The sequence below is a fragment of the Bombina bombina genome, chromosome 4, assembly GCF_027579735.1.
Source record: "Bombina bombina isolate aBomBom1 chromosome 4, aBomBom1.pri, whole genome shotgun sequence".
In the NCBI taxonomy this organism is placed as follows: domain Eukaryota; kingdom Metazoa; phylum Chordata; class Amphibia; order Anura; family Bombinatoridae; genus Bombina; species Bombina bombina.
In genome coordinates, this window is record NC_069502.1 from 838,630,001 (window position 1) to 838,654,250 (window position 24,250).

At 38.5% G+C, this 24,250-nt stretch overlaps 2 protein-coding genes across 4 annotated transcripts in view; one reads left to right on the forward strand and one right to left on the reverse strand.

The window, feature by feature from the left end:
- Nucleotides 1-19,931, reverse strand: part of LOC128657218 (zinc finger protein 3-like) — a 176,416-nt gene extending 156,485 nt beyond the window's left edge. For both annotated transcript variants that reach the window (XM_053711476.1, XM_053711477.1), the window contains exons 1-6: nt 19,794-19,931; nt 15,236-15,474; nt 14,219-14,292; nt 12,687-13,324; nt 10,656-10,758; nt 9,361-9,465 (exon numbers count right to left, since the gene is read on the reverse strand). In XM_053711476.1, the coding sequence (XP_053567451.1) occupies nt 9,361-9,465; nt 10,656-10,758; nt 12,687-13,324 (846 nt within the window). In that variant the 5' untranslated portion in view covers nt 14,219-14,292; nt 15,236-15,474; nt 19,794-19,931. The remainder of the gene's footprint in view (nt 1-9,360; nt 9,466-10,655; nt 10,759-12,686; nt 13,325-14,218; nt 14,293-15,235; nt 15,475-19,793) is intronic.
- An 85-nt stretch (nt 19,932-20,016) lies between these two features.
- Nucleotides 20,017-24,250, forward strand: part of LOC128657217 (gastrula zinc finger protein XlCGF57.1-like) — a 171,740-nt gene continuing 167,506 nt past the window's right edge. For both annotated transcript variants that reach the window (XM_053711474.1, XM_053711475.1), the window contains exon 1: nt 20,017-20,071. The gene's annotated coding sequence lies outside the window, so the exon portion shown is untranslated. The remainder of the gene's footprint in view (nt 20,072-24,250) is intronic.

Sequence of the window (24,250 nt, forward strand, 5' to 3'; positions counted from 1 at the left end):
GTGTATAAACATACTACCAAGTGGGATATAAAGACGATCAATAATCATAGTTTGTTTTTTAAGAAATTATAATATTGTTTCTATATTGTTTTTAATATGTAACATTGTAGGATAAAGGTTTCTTATAGAGATGATGTTTAAATGTTTATCACACATATATATGAAAATAATTTTTCTGTTTTGTTATTTGTGCATTGTGTAATAAGATTAAGCCAGTTGTGGATTTAATGATTCATCAAGAACTATGGTGTGCTTACACGCCCATGGTGGGCGTTACTAATCTGTTAATTGGTCAGACTTTGTTTTAAAAGAATTATTTGTTACAAGGTGCTTTATGCCTGTGGAAACAGCCAGTTTTAGAGAAACGCATTGCATAGATAGGGGGTACATTGCACATGCCCCTATTGCCACTGCTTGTATGTTTTTAATTCTTGGAAGTTTTAAATAAACCTTTTTTACTACAAGCTGAGTGGAAGCACCTGTTTTTGTCTGACCTATCATTATACCAAATCTGAGCCACTGAAGCTGCCCACTTCTGTAGTGGCTTGGACTGCAGTTGCATACCTCGCTGGAGCCAGGAGAGGATTTGCTGGTACACCCCAAGTTACTAGCTTGTTCCTACTATTACATAAGTGTACTTTCGCCAAATGTGAGTATAAATTTGGCTTTAATATCCATTTGCTGATATCTTGATACACACACATGAGGCGCCCCTCTGTTTTATGCTTTTTTTTTTTTAATACTTTTGAACTAATATAATTTAGTATATTCTTGGATGGGGTTACATTCAGATTGCACATACTTTTTAACGAATGCTATAATCTAATGATTATGAAAGATATGATTATAAAAAAAGTGATAATATATGTATAAAATGTGTAGATTTAAGTCTAAACACATAAATATATAAAAATATGATAACAAAATATATAAACAATCAAATTAACAATATATAAATCACATATATTGGAAAAAATGTTCATATAGAAGTAATGTCCAATGGAATTGAATATCCAGGCCCAGGCTGCTCTCTGTGAAAGGATCTGTGGTCCAAATCCTAAGGTCAGCAATCTGCAGATATTAAATATAAACATGGCCCAGTATTGCCAAGAATGCAGTGTGATGAATGTGAAGAAGTCTAACGTGTAAAGTAGCTCCCCTGTTAGATGGTGCAAACAAAGCAGGCTGGAATCTCTCGTGGTAACCGGCAACAGGAAAGGAAATCTTCTTTAAAATTTCTCTCCACACAGGCCTGATTAAACCACTTTTAACAGCTGAGAATAGCGTTGATAGTTTTACCATTTTTAATAAATCTAAGTTTTATCTTACAACGTGCTATTTGCCAATCATTTTATATCTCCTGTGTGGAGAGAAAATTTAATGAAGATTTCTTTTGCTGTTGCCGGTTACCACGGGAGACCAGTCTGCTGGGTGACAGAGATTCCAGCCTGCTTTGTTTGCACCATCTAACATGGGTGCTACTTTACACGCGAGTGCAATTTGACTTTCATCATACTGCATTCTTGGCAATACTGGGCCATGTGGCGCTTCTGTTTAGGTTTAATATATACAGAAATATACATATTTTCGTCCCTCCATGAAAAAAAAAAAATGTATTGTCACCTTTAGGGCTAGATTAGGAGTGGAGCACAAACGTTTGCGAGAGGAGCGTAAACGCAATTGCAAGATCGCAGAGTTCTTTAAGATCAAATCCATATAGCAAATTATCGCAAAAAAAAAAAAAAAAGAAAAAAAAAAAAAAGGAGTTGTGTCCATTTACCCCCCCCCCCAAAAGAAAACACTCCAAAATAAAAAAGCAACTATTCTAAAACTTGACTACAAATAGCCCTTAAAAGGGTTCTTCTCTTTTTCTGGCCAGAGAAAAAAAAAAATAAAAAAAATCAGCCAATAGAAAAACATAATTTATGTAAGAACTTACCTGATAAATTAATTTCTTTCATATTGGCAAGAGTCCATGAGCTAGTGATGTATGGTATATACAATCCTACCAGGAGGGGCAAAGTTTACTAAACCTCAAAATGCCTATAAATACACCCCTCACCACACCCACAATTCAGATTTAACGAATAGCCAAGGAATTTGGAAATAATTGTGCTTTATACAAAAAATCATAGCCACCATAAAAAAGGGGTGGGCCTCATGGACTCTTGCCAATATGAAAGAAATTAATTTATCAGGTAAGTTCTTACATAAATTATGTTTTCTTTCATGTAATTGGCAAGAGTCCATGAGCTAGTGACATATGGGATAGCAATACCCAAGATGTGGAACTCCACGCAAGAGTCACTAGAGAGGGAGGGATAAAAATAAAAACAGCCATTTTCCGCTGAAAAAATTAATCCACAACCCAAAAAATAAGTTTATTCTCATAAATGAATGGAAAAAATTAAAACAAAAGCAGAAGAATCAAACTGAAACAGCTGCCTGAAGAACTTTTCTACCAAAAACTGCTTCTGAAGAAGCAAATTCATCAAAACGGTAGAATTTAGTAAATGTATGCAAAGAAGACCAAGTTGCTGCTTTGCAAATCTGATCAACTGAAGCTTCATTCTTAAAAGCCCACGAAGTAGAGACAGATCTAGTAGAATGAGCTGTAATTCTCTGAGGCGTGGCTTGACCCAACTCTAAATAAGCTTGATGAATCAAAAACTTTAACCACAAAGGAAACAGCAGAAGCCTTCTGACCTTTCCTAGAACCAGAAAATATAACAAATAGACTAGAAGTCTTCCTGAAATCTTTAGTAGTTTCAACATAATATTTAAAAGCTCTTACCACATCCAAAGAATGCAAAGATCTCTCCAAAGAATTCTTAGGATTAGGACACAAGGAAGGGACAACAATTTCTCTATTAATGTTGTTGGAATTCACAACCTTAGGTAAGAATTTAAATAAAGTCAGCAAAACCGCCTTATCCTGATGAAAAATAAGAAAAGGAGATTCACAAGAGAGAGCGGATAATTCACAAACTCTTCTAGCAGAAGAGATGGCCAAAAGAAGGCTTGATACGAGCCAAAGTCTGCACAAAACAATAAATATCAGTAAGTTCAGCAATCTTTCTGTGAAATAAAACAGAAAGAGCAGAGATTTGTCCCTTCAAGGAACTTGCAGACAAACCTTTATCCAAACCATCCTGAAGAAACTGTAAAATTCTAGGAATTCTAAAAGAATGCCAAGAGAATTTATGAGAAGAACACCATGAAATGTAAGTCTTCCAAACTCGATAATAAATCTTTCTAGAAACAGATTTACGAGCCTGCAACATAGTATTAATCACTGAGTTAGAGAAACCTCTATGACTAAGCGTCCAATCTCCATACCTTCAAATTTAATGGTTTGAGATCCTGATGGAAAAACGGACCTTGAAATAGAAGGTCTGGCCTTAGTGGAAGTGGCCAAGGTTGGCAACTGGACATCCGGACAAGATCTGCATACCAAAACCTGTGAGGCCATGCTGGAGCTACCAGCAGCACAAACAATTGCTCCATGATGATCTTGGAGATCACTCTTGGAAGAAGAACTAGAGGCAGGAAAATATAAGCAGGTTGATAACCAAGGAAGTGTCAATGCATCTACTGCTTCCGCCTGAGGATCCCTGGACCTGGACAGGTACCTGGGAAGTTTTTTGTTTAGAATTAGATCAGATCTATTTCTGGAAGCCCCCACATCTGAACAATTTGAGAAAACACATCTGGGTTGAGAGACCATTTTCCCGGATGTAAAGTCTGACGACTGAGGTAATCCGCTTCCCAATTGTCTATACCTGGGATATGAACTGCAGAAATTAGACAGGAGCTGGATTCCGCCCAAACAAGTATCCGACATACTTCTTTCATAGCTTGAGGACTGAGTCCCACCCTGATGATTGATATATGCCACAGTTGTGACCAATGTTCCCTCTAATTTTTTTTTCCGTGCGTGCAATTATTTTTTTCTGTGTGCGGGCTTGATACCGCTTGTGTGCGGCTATATATATATATATATATATATATATATATATATATATATATATATATATATATATATATATATATATATATACTTAGAGTAAAAGTTAATACTGTTTTTCAGTGGTATACGCAGAGACCTGGCGGTGGTGTGTGTTATGTCTCTGCTGACTCTCTGAGAAGGTGAGGGGTTTGAATATTGTTGCACAGGCCCTCAAACCATATGTGGTAAAGACCAGTAATACCTTTTACTACAAGTATTTTTGCTACAAACAGCTATCTTGAAAGCACATATAACTTTCACAAATAGCCATCTTGGAATAAGGCACATAGAGGCTGTTAGCACACTAAGGGGCACATAGAGGGTGTATTTAGCAGTGCACAGGAAAGGAAAACAGAGAGGGAGGTTAGCACACTAAGGCGCACATAGAGAGGGAGGTTAGCACACTAAGGAGCACATAGAGGGTGAAGTTAGCACACTAAGGGGCACATAGAGGGGGAAGTTAGCACACTATGGGGCACATAGAGGGGGAGGTTAGCACACTAAGGAGCACATAGATGGGGTAATTCGCACACTAAGGGGCACATAGAGGGGGCAGTTAGCACACAAAGGGGCACATAGAGGGGGCAGTTAGCACACAAAGGGGCACATAGAGGGGGCAGTTAGCACACAAAGGGGCACATAGAGGGGGCAGTTAGCACACAAAGGGGCACATAGAGGGGGCAGTTAGCACACAAAGGGGCACATAGAGGGGGCAGTTAGCACACTAAGGGGCACATAGAGGGGGCAGTTAGCACACTAAGGGGCACATAGAGGGGGCAGTTAGCACACTAAGGGGCACATAGAGGGGGCAGTTAGCACACTAAGGGGCACAGAGGGGGCAGTTAGCACACTAAGGGGCACATAGAGGGGGCAGTTAGCACACTAAGGGGCACATAGAGGGGGCAGTTAGCACACTAAGGGGCACATAGAGGGGGCAGTAGGCATACTATGAGGCACATAGAGGGGGTAGTTAGCTCACTATGAGGCACATAGAGGGAGTAGTTAGCTCACTATGAGGCACATAGAGGGAGTAGTTCGCACACTATGAGGCACATAGAGAGTGAAGTTAGCACTCTAAGGGGCACATAGAGAGGGCAGTAAACACACTAAGAGGCACATAGAGGGGGTAGTTAGCACACTAAGGGGCACACACATGTAGACATTTTAGACAGACTTTAGCTATAATATATATAAATATATACCGAGTATTGTGTAGGTGATGCTTTGTATAGTGTCTCCCTGGCTGGCTCCCAAAGTCTTGCAGGCTGAATTCTGCAAGTTTTAAATCAAGTCCCTGCCCCTCGCTGACAACCAGGCTGCGTGTCTAACTTTTGCAGCTGCAGATCTTCTAAACAGTGTACACATCACCCGCGCTGCACTAGCTGACGTCATCAATGCTTACTGAAGCATCACGTGACATTTCACAGGCAGCTTAGGAGAGGAATGCTACGCTGCTCAGATAGATTCCAATTGCAGCTCAGCCAGGAACAAACTGTTAGCCAGTCAGTGGAGTGATGGATGCCGGCCCCCACAATCACTGGGCCCGGGGCACATGCCCCTTTTGCCCCACGTAACGTTAGAGACGGTCCTGACTGAGATCCCAAAAATGTAGAACTAATTTGCCAAGTGCCGCCTGCACTGCGCATTGGACCCAGCAATCTGTCACTCATCTAGCCTGATTCTGTGTTCCTGTATACAGCGCTGCTGCCAGCACCGAGCTAATGTACTTTTAAGCTGAGTACATTAGCTCGGTGCTGGCATACAGGAACACAGAATCAGGCTAGATGAGTGACAGATTGCTGGGTCCAATGCGCAGTGCAGGTGGCACTTGGCAAATTAGTTCTACAGGCATTTTCCTCTCTCTACTTCTGCTCACAGCAGGTGCTGCGCGGCCTGATATTCTGCCTGCGCTACACCAGAAGGGAAGGTGCGCGGCCACGCAGCCGCGCACCTTAGAGGGAACAGTGGTTGTGACATTGTCTGTCTGAAAACAAATGAACGGTTCTTTCTTCAACAGAGGCCAAATTTGAAGAGCCCTGAGAATCGCACGGAGTTCCAAAATATTGATTGGTAATCTTGATATTTCCAAACTCCTTGTGCTGTCAGAGATCCCCAAACAGCTCCCCAACCTGAAAGACTCGCATCTGTTGTGATCACAGTCAAGGTTGGACGAACGAAAGAGGCCTCTAGAATTATACAATGGTGATCTCACCACCAAGTCAGAGAAAGTCGAACATTCGGATTTAAGGATATTAGTTGTGATATCCTTGTATAATCCCTGCACCATTGATTCAGCATACAAAGCTGGAGAGGTCTCATATGAAAACGAGCAAAGGGGATCGCGTCCGATGCTGCAGTCATGAGACCTAAAACTTCCATGCACATAGCTACTGAAGGGAATGACTGAGACTGAAGGTTCCGACAGGCTGCAACCAATTTCAAACGTCTCTTGTCTGTTAGAGACAAAGTCATGGACACGGAATCTATCTGGAAACCTAAAAAGGTTACCCTTGTCTGAGGAATCAAAGGACTTTTTGGCAAATTGATCCTCCAACCATGTCTTCGAAGAAACAACACTAGTTGATTCGTGTGAGATTCTGCAGTAAAAGACTGAGCGAGTACCAAGATATCGTCCAAATAAGGAAACACCGCAATACCCCGCTCTCTGATTACAGAGAGAAGGGCACCTAGAACCTTTGAAAAGATTATAGGAGCTGTCGCTAGACCAAAAGGAAGAGCAACAAATTGGTAATGCTTGTCTAGAAAAGAGAATCTCAGGAACTGATAATGATCTGGATGAATCAGAATATGAAGATATGCATCCTGTAAGTATATTGTGGGCATATAATGCCCTTGCTGAACAAAAGGCAGAATAGTCCTTATAGTCACCATTTTGAAAGTTGGTACTCTTACATATCGATTCAAAATCTTTAGATCCAAAACTGGTCTGAATGAATTCTCTTTCTTTGGGACAATGAATAGATTTGAATAAAACCCCAGACCCTGTTCCTGAAACGGAACTGGCATGATTACCCCTGATAACTCCAGGTCTGAAACACACTTCAGAAAAGCCTGAGCCTTTACTGGGTTTACTGGAATGCGTGAGAGAAAAAAAAATCTTCTCACAGGCGGTCTTACGCTGAATCCTATTTTGTACCCCTGAGAGACAATACTTTGAATCCAATGATTTTGGACCGAATTGATCCAAACATCTTTGAAAAAATTTAATCTGCCCCCTACCAGCTGAGCTGGAATGAGGGCCACACCTTCATGTGGACTTGGGGGATGGTTTTGATCTCTTAAATTGCTTGGATTTATTCCAATTTGAAGAAGGCTTTCAATTGGAAGCAGATTCCTTGGGGGAAGGATTAGGTTTCTGTTCCTTATTTTGACGAAAGGAACAAAAACGGTTAAAAGCTTTAGATTTACCCTTAGGTTTTTTTATCCTGAGGCAAAAAAACTCCCTTCCCCCCAGTAACAGTTGAAATTATTGAATCCAATTGAGAACCAAATAATGTATTACCTTGGAAAGAAAGAGATAGCAATCTGGATTTAGAAGTCATATCAGCATTCCAAGACTTGAGTCAAAAAGCTCTTCTAACTAAAACAGCTAAAGACATAGATTTAACATCAATTTTGATATCATCAAAAATGGCATCACAAATGAAATTATTGAATCAACTTAACAATGCTAGACAAATCATGATCCGATACATTAAATTATTTGGATACATTTGTGTCTATAAACAAAATTCATGGATATGATTGCTAGTATTAAATGGGTCACCTTTTAGTGGGATTATTTAAGCTTAACTGGAGCTTTTTTTATATATTTTAGATTTGTATAGGTTGAACTCGATGGACTCTGTCTTTTTTCAACCTCATCTACTATGTTACTATGTTACTTGTTGCGCTAAAGTATCCAACCAAAAAGTTGAAGCCGCTGCAACATCAGCCAAAGAAATTGCAGGCCGAAGAAGATGACCTGAATATAAATAAGCTTTCCTTAGATAAGATTCAAGTTTCCTATCTAAAGGATCTTTAAAAGAAGTACTATCTTCCGTAGGAATAGTAGTAAGTTTAGCAAGAGTAGAGATAGCCCCATCAAATTTGGGGATCTTTTCCCAAAACTCCAATCTAACTTCTGGCAAAGGATACAATTTTTTAAACCTTGAAGAAGGAATAAAATAAGTACCAGGCTTATTCCATTTCTTAGAAATCATATCAGAAATAGCATCAGGAACTGGAAAAACCTCTGGAATAACCACAGGAGGTTTATAAACAGAATTTAAATGTTTACTAGTTTTAATATCAAGAGGACTAGTTTCCTCCATATCCAATGTAATCAACACTTCTTTTAACAAAGAACAAATATACTCCAATTTAAATAAATAAGAGGATTTATCAGTGTCAATATCTGAGGCAGGATCTTCTGAATCAGATAGATCCTCATCAGAGAAGGATAATTCAGTATGTTGTCGTCATTTGAAATTTCATCAACCTTATGAGAAGTTTTAAAAGACCTTTTACGTTTATTAGAAGGCGGAATGGCAGACAAAGCCTTCTGAATAGAATCAGAAATAAATTATTTAAAATTTACAGGTATATCTTGTGCATTAGATGTTGAGGGAACAGCAACAGGTAATGAACTACTACTGATGGATACATTAACTGCATGTAAAAGTTTATCATGACAACTATTACAAACCACAGCTGAAGGTATAATCTCCACAAGTTTACAACAAATGCACTTAGCTTTGGTAGAACTGTTATCATGCAGCAGGGATCCAGCAGTGAATTCTGAGACAGGATCAGATTGAGACATCTTGCAAATGTAAGAGAAAAAAACAACATATAGCGCAAAATTATCAATTTCCTTATATGGCAGTTTCAGGAATGGGAAAAAATGCAAACGGAATAGCCCTCTGACATAGAAAAAGGCAAGAGGCAAATAGGAATGGGGTCTAAAATAATGAAAATATTTGGCGCCAAGTATGACGCACAACAAACAGAAAAATATAAGCGATAGTGTGGGTTTCAACTTTTTGCGCTCATTAGGATAGCGCTGTAGCAATAACTTTTTACTTTCCACTCATAATACCGGCAAAACCAGACAAGCGCAAAAGTTAGCGCTCTAGCGAAAGCACAAATTATTGCTTCACTTGCAATCGAGCCCTTAGTGTGAAAAGGTAGTATACTCCATGTACAGAATGAGCTTCAATCAGCCTATCCTATTCTAATGTTTTCAAGAAATTTTAATGCTTGTACATTACAGATAAATGTAAATAAACTAATACACCCAGTCACAGGGACATGCAGCTGTTATTATGACATATTCCATCAGCTCTCACCTCCCCTGTCAGCAGGTACACGATCTGCAGAGTGTGGGTCAGTATCCTCTCTGTTGTCATCTTGTCCCCGGTCATGTGACTCGCTGTCAGTGAGTTAGTCACACGCTGCAAGAGTGAAACATAAAAACATCACTGACCCCTCTCACATCACCTGTGTGTATCCTGTTATCATATTCCCTATCTCATCATGGTCACATGGTAAAATAATCCCCTTGTGTAGCCAATCTGAGCACTTGAGTAAAACTTAATGAGTCTGGCATGATAGAAGACCAATGTGATTGCTGAAACACTCTGGTTAAAGGGGCATTAAAGTAATTGTTATATGTGCAAGGTATATATCAGAAATAATGGACAGCATTACAAAATATCTGTGTACACAATAAATGTTTTACATATGAAAAGTATCAGCAATTAAGAGCTGCATTTCAAACTTCTGAATGCAAAATACATGTTTACAAGCATTTAAACAGACATGTTTTAAGCAATATTCAATTGTTTTGCAGTAAAGGGAAAACAAAGGAAAAATATAAATAAGTTCTGCAATGATCAAGCAATCACTCTGGATACATTCCTGTATTTTTGGGAAAAGTAAAAAAAATAGAATGTACAGAGATAAAATTACCAGACAAAATAAACAGTATAAGTACCTTTATTGCACATAATTAACTTTTTTAGGGAGCTGAATTTTGAGTTTAGTTTGCCTGTGATTATTGGTAACACTTGTTGATTAAACTTATTGGGGCAAATGGAAATAAAGGTAACTGAGTCACGAAGTAATAAGTAAAAATGCACCAAGTAATAGAGAAATAACAAGAAGTATAAAATGTCATCTATACATGAAACATAACATATGGAATGAAGTTTTCAGGCACAGGATGCGAGTAGACTAACCAGCTAGTTGGTATACGTACAGGCATTATCTATATATGACATATGTACACTTGCTTATGGCCATTCTATACAATAGCACTTCCTCTTCTGCACAAATTACTACTTGTTTATACCATATAAATACCAGTTTATTCTTTATTAGCCTACGCCTGACATCACTTTATAAGCTGCCTATTGCTGGTCTGTGTATAGGGATGATAAAACAAATAACAAAAGGCTGTTGGGAAATAACTGTCTCCTTTGGTGAATTTCCCAGAACAACTCTACACTTTTGTATTTGAACAAACATCTTAAATACAGGCTCTTTCTTTTCATCTGAGCATCTGTCACTTCTTGTTGCTAAGCAACTAATACACATATTCACTGCAGGAGGTTACCGTGGTGTCATTATGATGTTTTCTCACCTCTCCCGTCAGCAGGTAGAGAATCTCCAGGATGTGATTCAGGATCAACTCAGGCAGCTTCTTCATCTTGTTCATAGTCAGTGACGTTGTGCAACACTGAGACCTGAAACAGTGGCACATACATGACAGAAATTACACATATGGGAATAATGGCCACCCCCCCCATAAATACATATACAAACACATATCTATATACATGTATACATACACCACACACACACTCACAACTGATGCTAAAGGTTCTTTAGTTTAACCCTGGTAAGAGAAGGGACTGAGAAGTTGAGTATGAGGCCGTATTTGAGTAAAGGAGAGGGTGGCTGAGAGGGTCATGCAAAAAAGATACATATGTAAATTACCTTAATTATATAGCACTAGTTGCCCTTCTCTCCCCATGGCCTATTAAAGTCCACTAAAAATAGTAGACTAGCATAAACAGTAAATGTAAATAATACAAGGAAAATACAATTTTTAATGTCTATTTTACCTCCCACTGCATCATGTGACAGCCATCAGCCAATCACACAATGCATATTCTGTGAATTCTTGCACATACTTATTAGGAGCTGGTCCCTGGGAAAGTGTGTAAATAAATATATTATGCACATTTAGATAATGGTAATGAATTGAAAAGTTGTTTACAATTGTGTCCACTATCTGAATCAGTTGAAGTTTGACTTTAGTGCCCCTTTAATGAGCACACTATCCAGCTGATTTTTATAACTACCAGGCTCAAATTTAAGCCAATAATAAGTTAAAATTAGCTAATGTCTTTTTTTCAATGTTTGTTGCACAATTTTTAATTAAATCAATTGTATGTTAAATTATGAAAGTATTTTTTGCTTTGGCTAGATTAAATAATATTTATAAATAACAGTAAAATGTTATCACATTGCAATGTATTACACTGCCCCCACCCAGATAATTCATAATGCCACCTGGCTGGCAAACGTTTACAGATATACAAGATTATAGAAAGGTTCCCTCTGTCCCACACACACATGCATCCCCTCCCTAGTATGTTATACACCTGTATATAATATTATAGAGGTTACCTCTGCCTCACACACACAGCCCCCACCCCAGAATGTTATATACAGATATAAAAAAATGATAGAGATTCCCTCTGTCCCACACACACACACATATCCCCTCCCGGTATGTTATATACAGGTATATAAGATTATACATAGGTTACCTCTGCCCTAGCTATAGGTAAATCTGAGTTTTTGTAGACCTCATTTGAACCCCCATACCAATTTCTGAAGTACTACACACAGCCCCTCCCCAGTAGCTTATATAGAGATATATACTATTATAGAAAAATCCCCTTTATTTCACATGCACACAGCTCCTCCCCAGTATGTTATATGCAGGTATATAATATTATAGTGCGGTATCCTCTGTCTCACACACACACAAATATCACCACGTTATTAAACCAGTGTTCTCCCCAAGGTCATTTATGTGGGAACAACACCCGGCTGACTTTACTGACCAACTGGTTTACATTTATGACAATTTTTAAATTAACATTTGTTAATATTAAGGGCTAGATTACAAGTGGAGCGCTAAATTATCGCACTGCCGCAAACAGGCAAATTTAGTCTGCTTGAGGGAGTGAGATAATTAACCAGCCATTACAAGTGGCTTGTTATTGCTACCGCAAGCTCGTGGCAGCAATTAGCACTAACAAAAATTACCAGAGATCCAATCTCCGTTAAATTTTTCAGAAAGTGCCCCAAATGCCCTCAAAAACGCAAGTGATATTTAGCACTCCACTTGTAATCTTGCCCTAAATGTTTTTGATCTCTTTTGCTAAAATTATCGTTTAAGCAATTTATGTTAAATTACGCAATTAATTTGTGCTTTGAATTCACTGGAGATATCATCAGCTGTTGTAGAGGATGTAGCTAATGGAACATATGCATTATAAGTTGGGTCTACATACATACATCTGCTTGTCTTATCTGAACCATGGAAAACCCAGAAACACTGGTATTGCTTCCCACTTCAGTATCATTTTCAACTTGCCTTATAATGGGGCTAGGGACTGATGATGTTCGAGGTTTGCTTGTTTGTGGAGCACTTGTACAGGTTGGTTGGATGTCTGTAACTTTCAAAGGACTATTTATTATATTGCATGATGTTTTCTCCTGTGTTATAGTGTTATAATTCCTCATTGTCTGTAATTCCACAGACAACTCTTCAAAAACTTCTGATATGAGACCGGTCCAGGTTCCTATAGACCTTGTTGTTATTAGACCATGTGTAGTAGTATGTCTACTTTTGTGTGACCATTCCCTTTTCTTTTTGGGTGGAGGTTGAATGCTTTCTGTAGATTGTGGTTCATTTATATTTGAAATGTCTGGATTTGTTACGGGGCTGTCAAACCGGGTTGGTATTGCGTCTTTTTTTAGGGATTTGCGTACTCCAATCATTTCATAATCATTTTCCCTGAAATGCCTTGAGCACATTCGGAATATACCGTTTTTCTTTGTTTCGATTATTTTTTCAACCAGATGATCCATGTCCCCCACAGCTTGTCCAGTGCTCTGTATCCATGCCCGTATTCTGTTAGGCGAGGTCGGAAAGCAATGCAGAGAGGTATCACTTGTTTTTTTCCCCCTCATTTGTTTAGTAGGGCAACCGATTACAAAACAACGTGGCATCTTTGAAGAGTAGAAAACAAGAATGTGTTAACTATAAAATAGTGATACAAAACTAAGTATGGCGCCAAGTGTGGATTCCTAAGCTCCCTTACAGGCTAACTCTTCCCAAAAGGTAGCCAAAAGATTGAGAACAAAAATAAAAATAATAGTTAAGGAGCGCTAATGAAAGCTAAGGGATCCTGGAGGATAATAAAATAAATATTATATTATAGATTTTATCTATTATAGATAAAACATGTACTTTATTGGTGTAACAATTTATAAAACAATATGTACAGCATAAAGGGTATATAGGGACGTCTCCCTGGAAGGCAAAATCTAATTAGATGCTCAAAATATGTTTATATAATAGCTTAAAGGGACACTGAACCCAATTTTTTTCTTTCGTGATTCAGATGGAGCATGCAATTGTAAGCAACTTTCTAATTTGCTCCTATTATCAAATTTTCTTTGTTCTCTTGCTATCTTTATTTGAAAAAGAAGGCATCAAAGCTTTTTTTTGGTTCAGACTCTGGACAGCATTTTTTTTATTGGTGCATTAATTTATCCACTAATCAGCAAGTACAACCAAGGTTGTTCACCAAAATGGGACGGCATCTAAACTTACATTCTTGCATTTCAAATAAAGATACCAATAGAATGAAGAACATTTGATAATAGATTAATTAGAAAGTTGCTTAAACTGTTATGCTCTATCTGAATCACAAAATAAAAAAATTTGGGTTCAGCGTCCCTTTAAGTCAAAAATGACTTCTGAAATAAAATCGCATAAAAGATTGCAGCAATAAAACAAACTGCAATACAATAAAAAACAATTTAGATTCCACCTTTTTAAACTATAAAATAGTACATGAAAAGTATCAAAGAACCATGAGAAATATTTTTCATACTTACTTTTAATAATATGTCTTTGTCCCGCTTGAAATAAATTAGATTTTCCGCCAAGGTAAACTTAAGCTCAAATGTATCTATTAAAAATAATCATATCATAATACAATTGTATATACTATTAGATAGTATCATATTATATCAAATTCTGAGTCTGTTTATTTAGCTTTTTTTTTCTTTTTTAAAGTGAATTTATAAATGTGTACTCCATTCCATACCAGACTTCAAAATCCAGAGTACAGAAGGATACTGAACATCCAACATAAATGGAAGGTTCAGGCATCTAACATTCAGGGGTAATCCCCATATTATACCACAATTCAGCACAGCTATAGCAAAACCCCATATAAAGATTGCATTGTTATTACTATACATTGCCTAAATAGCAACAAAATGTATATGTTTAATATATTACACATAAAAAAAAATACATCTTATCCTCTTATTGCTACTAAACTTGGTAAAAATAAGTATTAGTATTTTATAGGCTCCACAAACTATACAATACGCTGATCATCCTTATCCATATCATCCACATATTGATTACCCTGGAGTATAAATTTAAACAATATAGAATATGCAAGGGAGTGAATTTTTTTTTTATTTATTTTTTTTAAACATTTTCAATTACCAGCAACAAAGATTGCTTCACTGAAAATGGCACTGGTGCACAGCCCTAGCGTGTATTTTTCCCCCTCTTATGAATAAACATATACACTGGCAAGAAGTGGAGTGACAAAGTTAGTTCAATTTTAAACTGTCTGACGCTGCATCTCCCACTGTACAACGATCCTGCACTGACAGCTCTTCATTGTAGGGAATCCAAGCCTGTCAATAATCGGCATGTAGCAAATTGGAACGAAGCGTTGCAGAACTAACAGAGCAGGACAGTATGTACAGTGGGAGCTGCAGAGCCAGGCAATAGTATTACTTTTTTTTCCAGCTTTTTAAATAAAACAAAGAGAGCGCTTCACTGAAACACTGCACCGGTGCCACACAACACAGTTTGTAGAAGCATATTACCTGCTGCTGCAACTCCCAGTGTACAGACGATTCTGCACTGTCAGTTATTTATCGTAGGGAGTCCAAGTCTCAGCGTGCAGCAATCTGGAACAAAGCCAAAAATGTTTTGAGGGGCTTTTATTCAGCTCCTCACAGAATTCACACTGACAATAAAGTCATCAGGGATTCCAGACATGGGCAGTGAATTAACAAACACAGAAGGCAGCACAGGAAAGAGCAGCTATGAGAAGGGAACGCACCTGCAAAGTAGAAAAACGGCATCTTTATTATATAAAAAAAATACTTACAAGCTTGTACAAAGGGCAAATATTTTAAGGAAAACAAAACATAGCACAATAAGACAGATAGCCTGCAGGAAAACCGACTGTACAATGTCACTTTAAGTAACATTAATAAATGACAGAAAATGTTATAATATTGAAAAAAATTACACTGCCCCCATCAGGCTACTTTATAATACCACACGGCTGGCAACATTTTCAGTGAACACTATAAACAGATATATAACATTATAGAGCGGTTCCCTCTGTCCCACACATATGTTATTTACAGATATATAATAGTATAGAGAATTTCCCCCTTTTCCACACACACAGACCGCACTCTAGTACAACATACACAGATATATATTATAGAGAAGTTCCCTCTGTCCCACACACATCCATTCCCCAGTATGTTATATACAGGTATATAAAACATTATAACATTATAAATAGGTTCCCTTATTTTTATTATATATATATATATATATATATATATATATATATATATATATATATATATATAATATATATATATCATATTGTAAAGATGTTACATATGCCTCACAAACACATCCCCCACCCCAGTACATTATACAGCTATAATAGCATTACATTTTAAATAGGTTCCCTCTTCCTCATACGCACAGACCCCTCCCCAGTACCTTATATACAACTATAGGTCAAATCTGAGTTTTTGAAGTCCTCATTTAACCCCTTAATGACCACAGCACTTTTCCATTTTCTGTCCGTTTGGGACCAAGGCTATTTTTACATTTTTGCGGTGTTTGTGTTTAGCTGTAATTTTCATCTTACTCATTTACTGTACCCACACATATTATATACAGTTTTTCTCGCCATTAAATGGACTTTCCAAAGATACCATTATTTTCATCATATCTTATAATTTACTATAAAAATGTTTTTATAAAATATGAGGAAAAAATTGAAAAAAAACCCACACTTTTTCTAACTTTGACTCCCAAAATCTGTTACACATCTACAACCACCAAAAAACACCCATTCTAAATAGTTTCCAAATTCTGTCCTGAGTTTAGAAATACCCAATGTTTACATGTTCTTTGCAAGTTATAGGGCAATAAATACAAGTAGCACTTTGCTATTTCCAAACCTCTTTTTTTTTTTTTTAAATTAGCGCTAGTTACATTGTAACACTGATATCTTCCAGGAATCCCTGAATATATTTTTTTTTAGAAGACATCCCAAAGTATTGATCTAGGCCCATTTTGGTATATTTCATGCCACCATTTCACCACCAAATACGATCAAATAAAAAAAATTGTTCACTTTTTCACACATTATGTTACAAACTTTAGGTTTCTCACTGGAATTATTTACAAACAGCTTGTGCAATTATGGCACAAATGGTTGTAAATGCTTCTCTGGGATCCCCTTTTTTCATAAATAGCAGTCTGCCAGTACTAAAAAAAAGGCTATCTTTGATATTTTTTTTAAAAAAAGGCATATTTACATATGCTGCTCTGTAGGATCCCCCCTTAGCCCCCAACCTCCCTGATACCCCCCCCCAAACAGCTCTCTAACCCTCCCCCTCTAACTTATTGGTAGCCATCTTTGGTACTGGCAGCTGTCTGCCAGTACCCAGTTTATAGTAAAATCTTTGTTTTTATTATTAATTTTTTTTATATTTTTCTGTAGTGTAGCTTGCCCCCCCCTCAAAGACCAAACCCCCCACCCCCTCCCAGATCCCTTAGATTGTTATGGTTTAAATATTTTTGGCCCTCACTGCCACTTTTTTCCCCATCATTTTTCTGTAGTGTAGCGGTTCCCATCCGCTCCCTACCCGTGCACGCGCGCGTGCCCATGCGCGCCCCCGGCATTCCCGCCAACGATCCTGCCCCCCTCCACATCATACGGCCCATCGATGGCCACCCACCCGCCTCCCAGACTGGCTCCCACCCACCAACAAAACCGGCCATCGATGTCCAGTGCATCGGATGGCCAAGGGGGGTTATTGCAGGATGCCTCGATGTCGAGGCATCACTGCAATAATCGGAAAGCAGCTGGAAGCGAGCAGGATCGCTTCCAGCTGCTTTCCAGACCGAGGAAGTACACCATACGTCCTCAGGCGTTAAGTGTATTTTTTTTGAGGACGTATGGCGTACGTCCTTGGTCGTTAAGGGGTTAAACCCTATATCAATTTCTATAGTAAAATAAAGCTGTATGGCTGAAAAAAATATTTATAACGCTAAACTAGATTTAAACACAGATACATAATATTATAGAGAGGTTCCCTCTACCTTACACACAAACCCGCCACCACAGTACGTCATATACAGATATATAATGTTATAGGCTGCGTTCGGCAAGTGCTCCAAGCGAACTGGGACTCGCTTGGAGCGTTCTGTGAATACTTGACAGTGTTGTAAATTTAATAATACTTTCACAAGGGAGCTAATAATAAATGTTTGCATGCACAAAGGGATCTGCTGCACGATAATGGATTACACATATATGATTCATATGCAAGACGTTTCTATTTGCATGCAATATTTCTAATACTTAAAAAGGTATTAGAAATATTGCGTGCAATTAGAAGCGTCTCTGTACTATGCAGATCCCTTTGCGCATGCCTACTATTCTGTCAATGCGTGGTGACATGGGACATTGCGTTGGGAGCGTTTTGTAAAAGCTCCCTAACTGGTGACGTATCCACAGCGCCACGTCATCACCACTGCATATGTGCCGGTGTTCTGATAAGAGAGCAAACTTTGGAAAACAGCGAACCATGTCACTTCCTGTGACGTTACATCAGCTGTTACACAAATGTTGGACCTAATGCACATGCGTGCGAGCGTCATCACATACGTCACTGGTAAAATATTTAGAGTTGTGAAATCCCAGAACCCTTTCTAGAGCGCATGCGTAGGGTTTTGTATCACAAATGTTGCGCTCATGGAAAGATGTTTATTCGGCTCCTCTGCAATATTCGGAACGCCGCTCCCCCACTGCAACTACTCCCATTACTACTACTACTCTAAAGCTGAGTCTCCGGATATTACAACCTGTTTGTTTAAAGGGACACTGAACCCAAAATGTTTCTTTCGTGATTCAGATAGAGCATGCAATTTTAAGCAAATTTCTAATTTACTCCTATTATTAAATTTCTTCATTCTCTTGGTATGTTTATTTGAAAAGCAAGAATGTAAGTTTAGATGCCGGCCCATTTTTGGTGAACAAACTGGGTTGTCCTAGCTGACAGCACCAATAAACAAGTGCTGTCCATGGTTCTGAACCAAACATTTGCTGGCTCCTTAGCTTAGATGCCTTCATTTTCAAATAAAGATAGCAAGAGAACAAAGAAAAATTGATAATAGAAGTAAATTAGAAAGTTGCTTAAAATTGCATGCTCTATCGGAATCATGAAAGAAAAAAAGTGGGTTCAGTATCCCTTTAAACATTTGTTGCAGCAGTAAATCTATTGGTTGATTAACAAAGAGAACAATGAATTGGAGATGTATGAAACACAATGACTTTGAAGGGAGCCTGTGAAAAGCTGCATTGGATCAGCAGAAGCAGTGGCGATAGCCGAGTGACTTTTTGTCATGCACGAGCACAGAGACTCAGCTTTAGAGTAGTAGTATTAATGGGAGTAGTTGCAGTGGGGGGCAGAGTTCCGAATATTGCAGAGGAGCCGAAATAAACAGCTTTCCATGAGAGCACCATTTGTGATACAAAATCCCACGCATGAGCTCTAGAAAGGGTTCCGGAATTTCACAGCTCTAAATATTTTACCAGTGACGTATGCAGCCAGGTATGTGATGATGCTGCCACACAAGTGCATTAGGTCCAAAATTTGTGAAACAGTTGATGTAACGTCACAGGAAGTGACATGGTTCACTGTTTTCCAAAGTTCGCCCTCTTACCAGAACACCAGCGCTGGGAGTAAGCGCTGCCCGAACGCGGCCATAGAGAGATTCCTTCTACCTATCTCACACACAGCCCCCTCCCAAGTACCTTATATACAGATATATGATATTATAGAGGTTCCCTCTGCCTCACACAACCTCACCATTACTTTGTATACAGATGTATATTATAGACTCCTCTGTCTCACACAAAGCTTCCCCCTTAGTACCTTAGATACAGATATACAGTAAATAATATTATATCCAGGCTCGCTTTGTCTCACACACAGGCAGCTCCCTTCCCATTACCTTACATAGAGATAGTTACTATTAATGAGGTTCGTTGTTGTGACACACACATCTCCCCAGTGCTTTATACACATACACATTAACAACTGGAAATTTACTTACATGAAACCACCGTATTGAGTGCTGAGATGGCAACAGCTTGTTCCGTAAAAACAGCATCTACAAACTTGACTGCAGCGATCATCAAATGGCAAGGCAAACAGCTACAGTAACCTCCAGTGCAGTGCATTAAAGTTTTCCCTCCCATCTACTTCCTGTAGTTCTTCTAGTTACGTTGTTGTCACAGCAGCCATGTGACTTGTGATGTCACATATCCTTTTGTTTGCTGGAAGGGAACTAGCTGCTACACTGTTAGCTAACAACACGGCAGATTCATAAAGGTAATGAGCAAAAACACCGCTGTATAGCGTTATATACCCGCATATGATGTAATAAAAATAGTATGTGAGTGTGTCTATGAGGCAGCATCTACCGGTGAGAGACCTGATTGTGTATATGTGAGGAAAAGGGAGCCTCTCTGTAGTAGTATATATCTTTATAAGGTACAGGGTAGGGTTTTTTTGGTAAGGCAGAGTGAACCTCTCTATATATCTATGTATAAGGTACTGGGGGGAGCTGATTGTGTATATGTGAGGTAGAGGGAGCCTCTCTGTAGTAGTAAATATCTTTGTATAAGGTACATTATAGGGGGCTGTGTATAAGGCAGAGTAAACCCCTCTATGATATTATATATTTGTATATAAGGTGCTGGGAGGCAGCTGGTCGTGTGTGTGTGTGAGAGAGACAGAATCTCTTTATATTATGATCATTTTCAGCTATCCAAAGCAGAAATTAATTGCATAATTTAACATAAATATATTTAATCATAATTTGTACAACACTTTTTTTTTTTTTTTAATATTAGCAAATTTTAACTTAATATTGACTAAAATTTTAACTGGGTGGTCAGTAAAATCAGTTGTGGGTACCTGGTAAAAAGGTCCTGGGGAGAACACTGAAGGTACTAGGGGGTGATGTGTGTGTGTGATTTAGAGGGAATCTCTCTATAATATTATATATTTGTATATAAGGTACTGGAAGGGAGCTGATTGTGTATGTGTGAGGTAGAGGGAGCCTCTCCATAGTGTAGTACATCTTTGTAAAATGGTAGCAGACTGTGTGTGTTATTATATATCTGTGTATAAGGTATTGGGGAGGGAGCTGTGTGTTTAAGGCAGAGGGAACCTTTCTATAATATTATATATCTATGTTGAAGGTACTGGGGTTTTGGGTAGGGAGATGTATGTTTGAGGCAGAAAGAAACTTGCTATAATATTGTATACTTGTGTATAAGGTATTGGGAGTGGTCTTTGTGTGTGTGTGAGGCAAAGGAAGTCTCACTATAATATTGTATCTGTATATACGGTGCTGGAGATGGTGCTGTGTGTGTGTGTGTGAGCGAAGCAGAATCTCTGTATAATATTAAATAGAGAGAACCTCTGATTAGTACTAAATATTTGCATTTAGGTTGTGTCGAGGGGGCTGTGTGTGAGACAGAGTGACCCTCTATATAATATTATAGATCTGTATATAAGGTGCTAAGAGAGGAAGCTGTGTGTGAGGCAAAGGAAACCTCTGTCTAGTATTAAATATTTTCATTTAAGGTGCTCAGTGTATGTGAGGTAGAGAGACTCTTGAATAATATAGAGCTGTATATAAGGTGCTGGGGATGGTACTGTGAGTGTGTGTGTCAGAGGTAGCCTCTCTATAATATATATCTGTATAAGGTACTAGGGAGGGAGCTGGATGAGAGCTTCCCTTTAATGATATAGATCTGTAAGGTGCTGGATAGGGGACTGTGTGAGTGTCAGAGGTAGCCTCACAATAATATTATATATCTGTATATAAGGTACTGAGGAGGGAGCTGGGTGAGAGGTTCTCTTTAATAATATAGATCTGTATATAAGGTACTGGATAGGGGACTGTGTGAGTGTCTAAGGTAGCATTACTATAATATTATATATCTGTATAAGGTACTGAGGAGGGAGCTGGGTGAGAGGTTCTCTTTAATAATATAGATCTGTATATAAGGTACTGGATAGGGGACTGTGTGAGTGTCAGAGGTAGCATCACTATAATATTATATATCTGTATAAGGTACTGAAGAGGGAGCTGGGTGAGAGGTTCTCTTTAATAATATAGATCTGTATATAAGGTACTGGATAGGGGACTGTGTGAGTGTCAGAGGTAGCATCACTATAATATTATATATCTGTATAAGGTACTGAGGAGGGAGCTGGGCGAGAGGTTCTCTTTAATAATATAGATCTGTATATAAGATACTGGATAGGGGACTGTGTGAGTGTCAGAGGTAGCCTCACTATAATATTATATATCTGTATATAAGGTACTGAGGGAGCTGGGTAAGAGCTTCTCTTTAATAATATAGATCTGTATATAAGGTGCTAGATAGACAACAGTGTGAGTGTCAGAGGTAGCCTCACTATAATATTATATATATGTATATAAGGTACAGAGGAGGGAGCTGGGTAAGAGCTTATCTTTAATAATATAGATCTGTATATAAGGTGCTAGATAGGCGACAGTGTGAGTGTCAGAGGTAGCCTCACTATAATATTATATATCTGTGTATAAGGTACTGAGGAGGGAGCTGGATAAGAGCTTCTCTTTAATAATATAGATTTGTATATAAGGTGCTGGATAGGGAACAGTGTGAGTGTCAGAGGTAGCATCACTATAATATTATATATCTGTATATAAGGTACTGAGGAGGGAGCTTGATAAGAGCTTCTCTTTAATAATATAGATCTGTATATACGGTGCTGGATAGGGAACAGTGTGAGTGTCAGAGGTAGCATCACTATATTATTATATATCTGTATATAAGGTACTGAGGAGGGAGCTGGGTAAGAGCTTCTCTTTAATAATATAGATCTGTATATAAGGTGCTGGATAGGGAACAGTGTGAGTGTCAGAGGTAGCATCACTATAATATTATATATCTGTATATAAGGTACTGAGGAGGGAGCTGGGTAAGAGCTTCTCTTTAATAATATAGATCTGTATATAAGGTACTGGATAGGGGACTGTGGGTGTCAGAGGTAGCCTCACTATAATATTATATATCTGTATATAAGGTACTGAGAAGTGAGCTTGATAAGAGCTTCTCTTTAATAATATAGATCTGTATATAAGGTGCTGGATAGGGAACAGTGTGAGTCTCAGAGGTAGCATCACTATAATATTATATATCTGTATATAAGGTACTGAGGAGGGAGCTGGGTAAGAGCTTCTCTTTAATAATATTATAGATCTGTATATAAGGTGCTGGATAGGGAACAGTGTGAGTGTCAGAGGTAGCATCACTATAATATTATATATCTGTATAAGGTATATATTCCCCTTCATACCACATTAGGCAGGGGGCTGCACGTGAGGCTGAGAAAACCTCTGCACAGTATTAAATATTTCCATTTACGATGCTGGGGGAGTGTGTTTAAGACACATTGAACATCTCTATAGTACTGTATATCTCTGCATTAGGTGCTATATGAGGGGGTGATGCATGTGAGGCAGATGGATCTCTCTATAGGGTCTGTGTATAATATCTGTATATAAGGTGCAGAGGATGAGACTTGGGGGTGAGATAGATAATAAATATATGAGATGAAGACTGGTGGTAATAGAAAATGCATTATTAATTACATAAAGCTTAAGGGACAGTAAAGTCAAAATTAAACTTTCAGATAGAGCATGTCATTTTAAACAACTTTCCAATTTACTTCTGTTATCAAATTTGCTTCGTTCTCTTTGTATCTTTTATTAAAGAATAAAACTAGGTAGGCTCATAAGAACTCAGGAGTGTGCACATGTTTTTAGTTCTCTATGGCAGCAGTGTTTTGCAACATTATTTTTAGCTTTGTTATAAAATGTTACAAAGCACTTCTGCCATAGAGTATTAAAGACACGTGCACACTCCTGAGCTCTTAGGAGCCTACCTAGTTTTCTTCTGCACCCGTACATCAGCTTATAGTTTTAGTTCTACAGTGTAGAACTAACCATAAAGTCTGATGTGCAGCAGATGGTGGAGGCATTTGTGTCATTTGAAACAATCCTATATTATAAAAGGCCAGGTATGTTTGTCCGATGCAGTTATACGCAGTAGAGACTGCAGCTCGAGACAAACACACCTGGCCTTACACCTAGGGCCCCCCGATTTATCACTGCCTGTCCGACATAATATGCTGTAGCGTATCATGTCCGACAGACATCGCTGAATGCTGACAGCATACGCTGTCAGCATTTAGCATTGCACAAGCAGTTCTGGTGAACTGCTTGTGCAATGCCGCCCCCTGCAGATTCGCGGCCAATCTGCTGCTAGCAGGGGGTGTCAATCGGCCCGATTAGGATCTTGCGGATTGCAGACCGCAGCCTCAGAGGCGGCGGACCAGTTATGGAGCAGAGGTCTTAAGACTACTGCTTCATAACTGCTGTTTCCGGCGAGCCATTCGGCCCTTGATAATCGGCCACCTAGCATTAAGAATCAGTGATCGGTAACA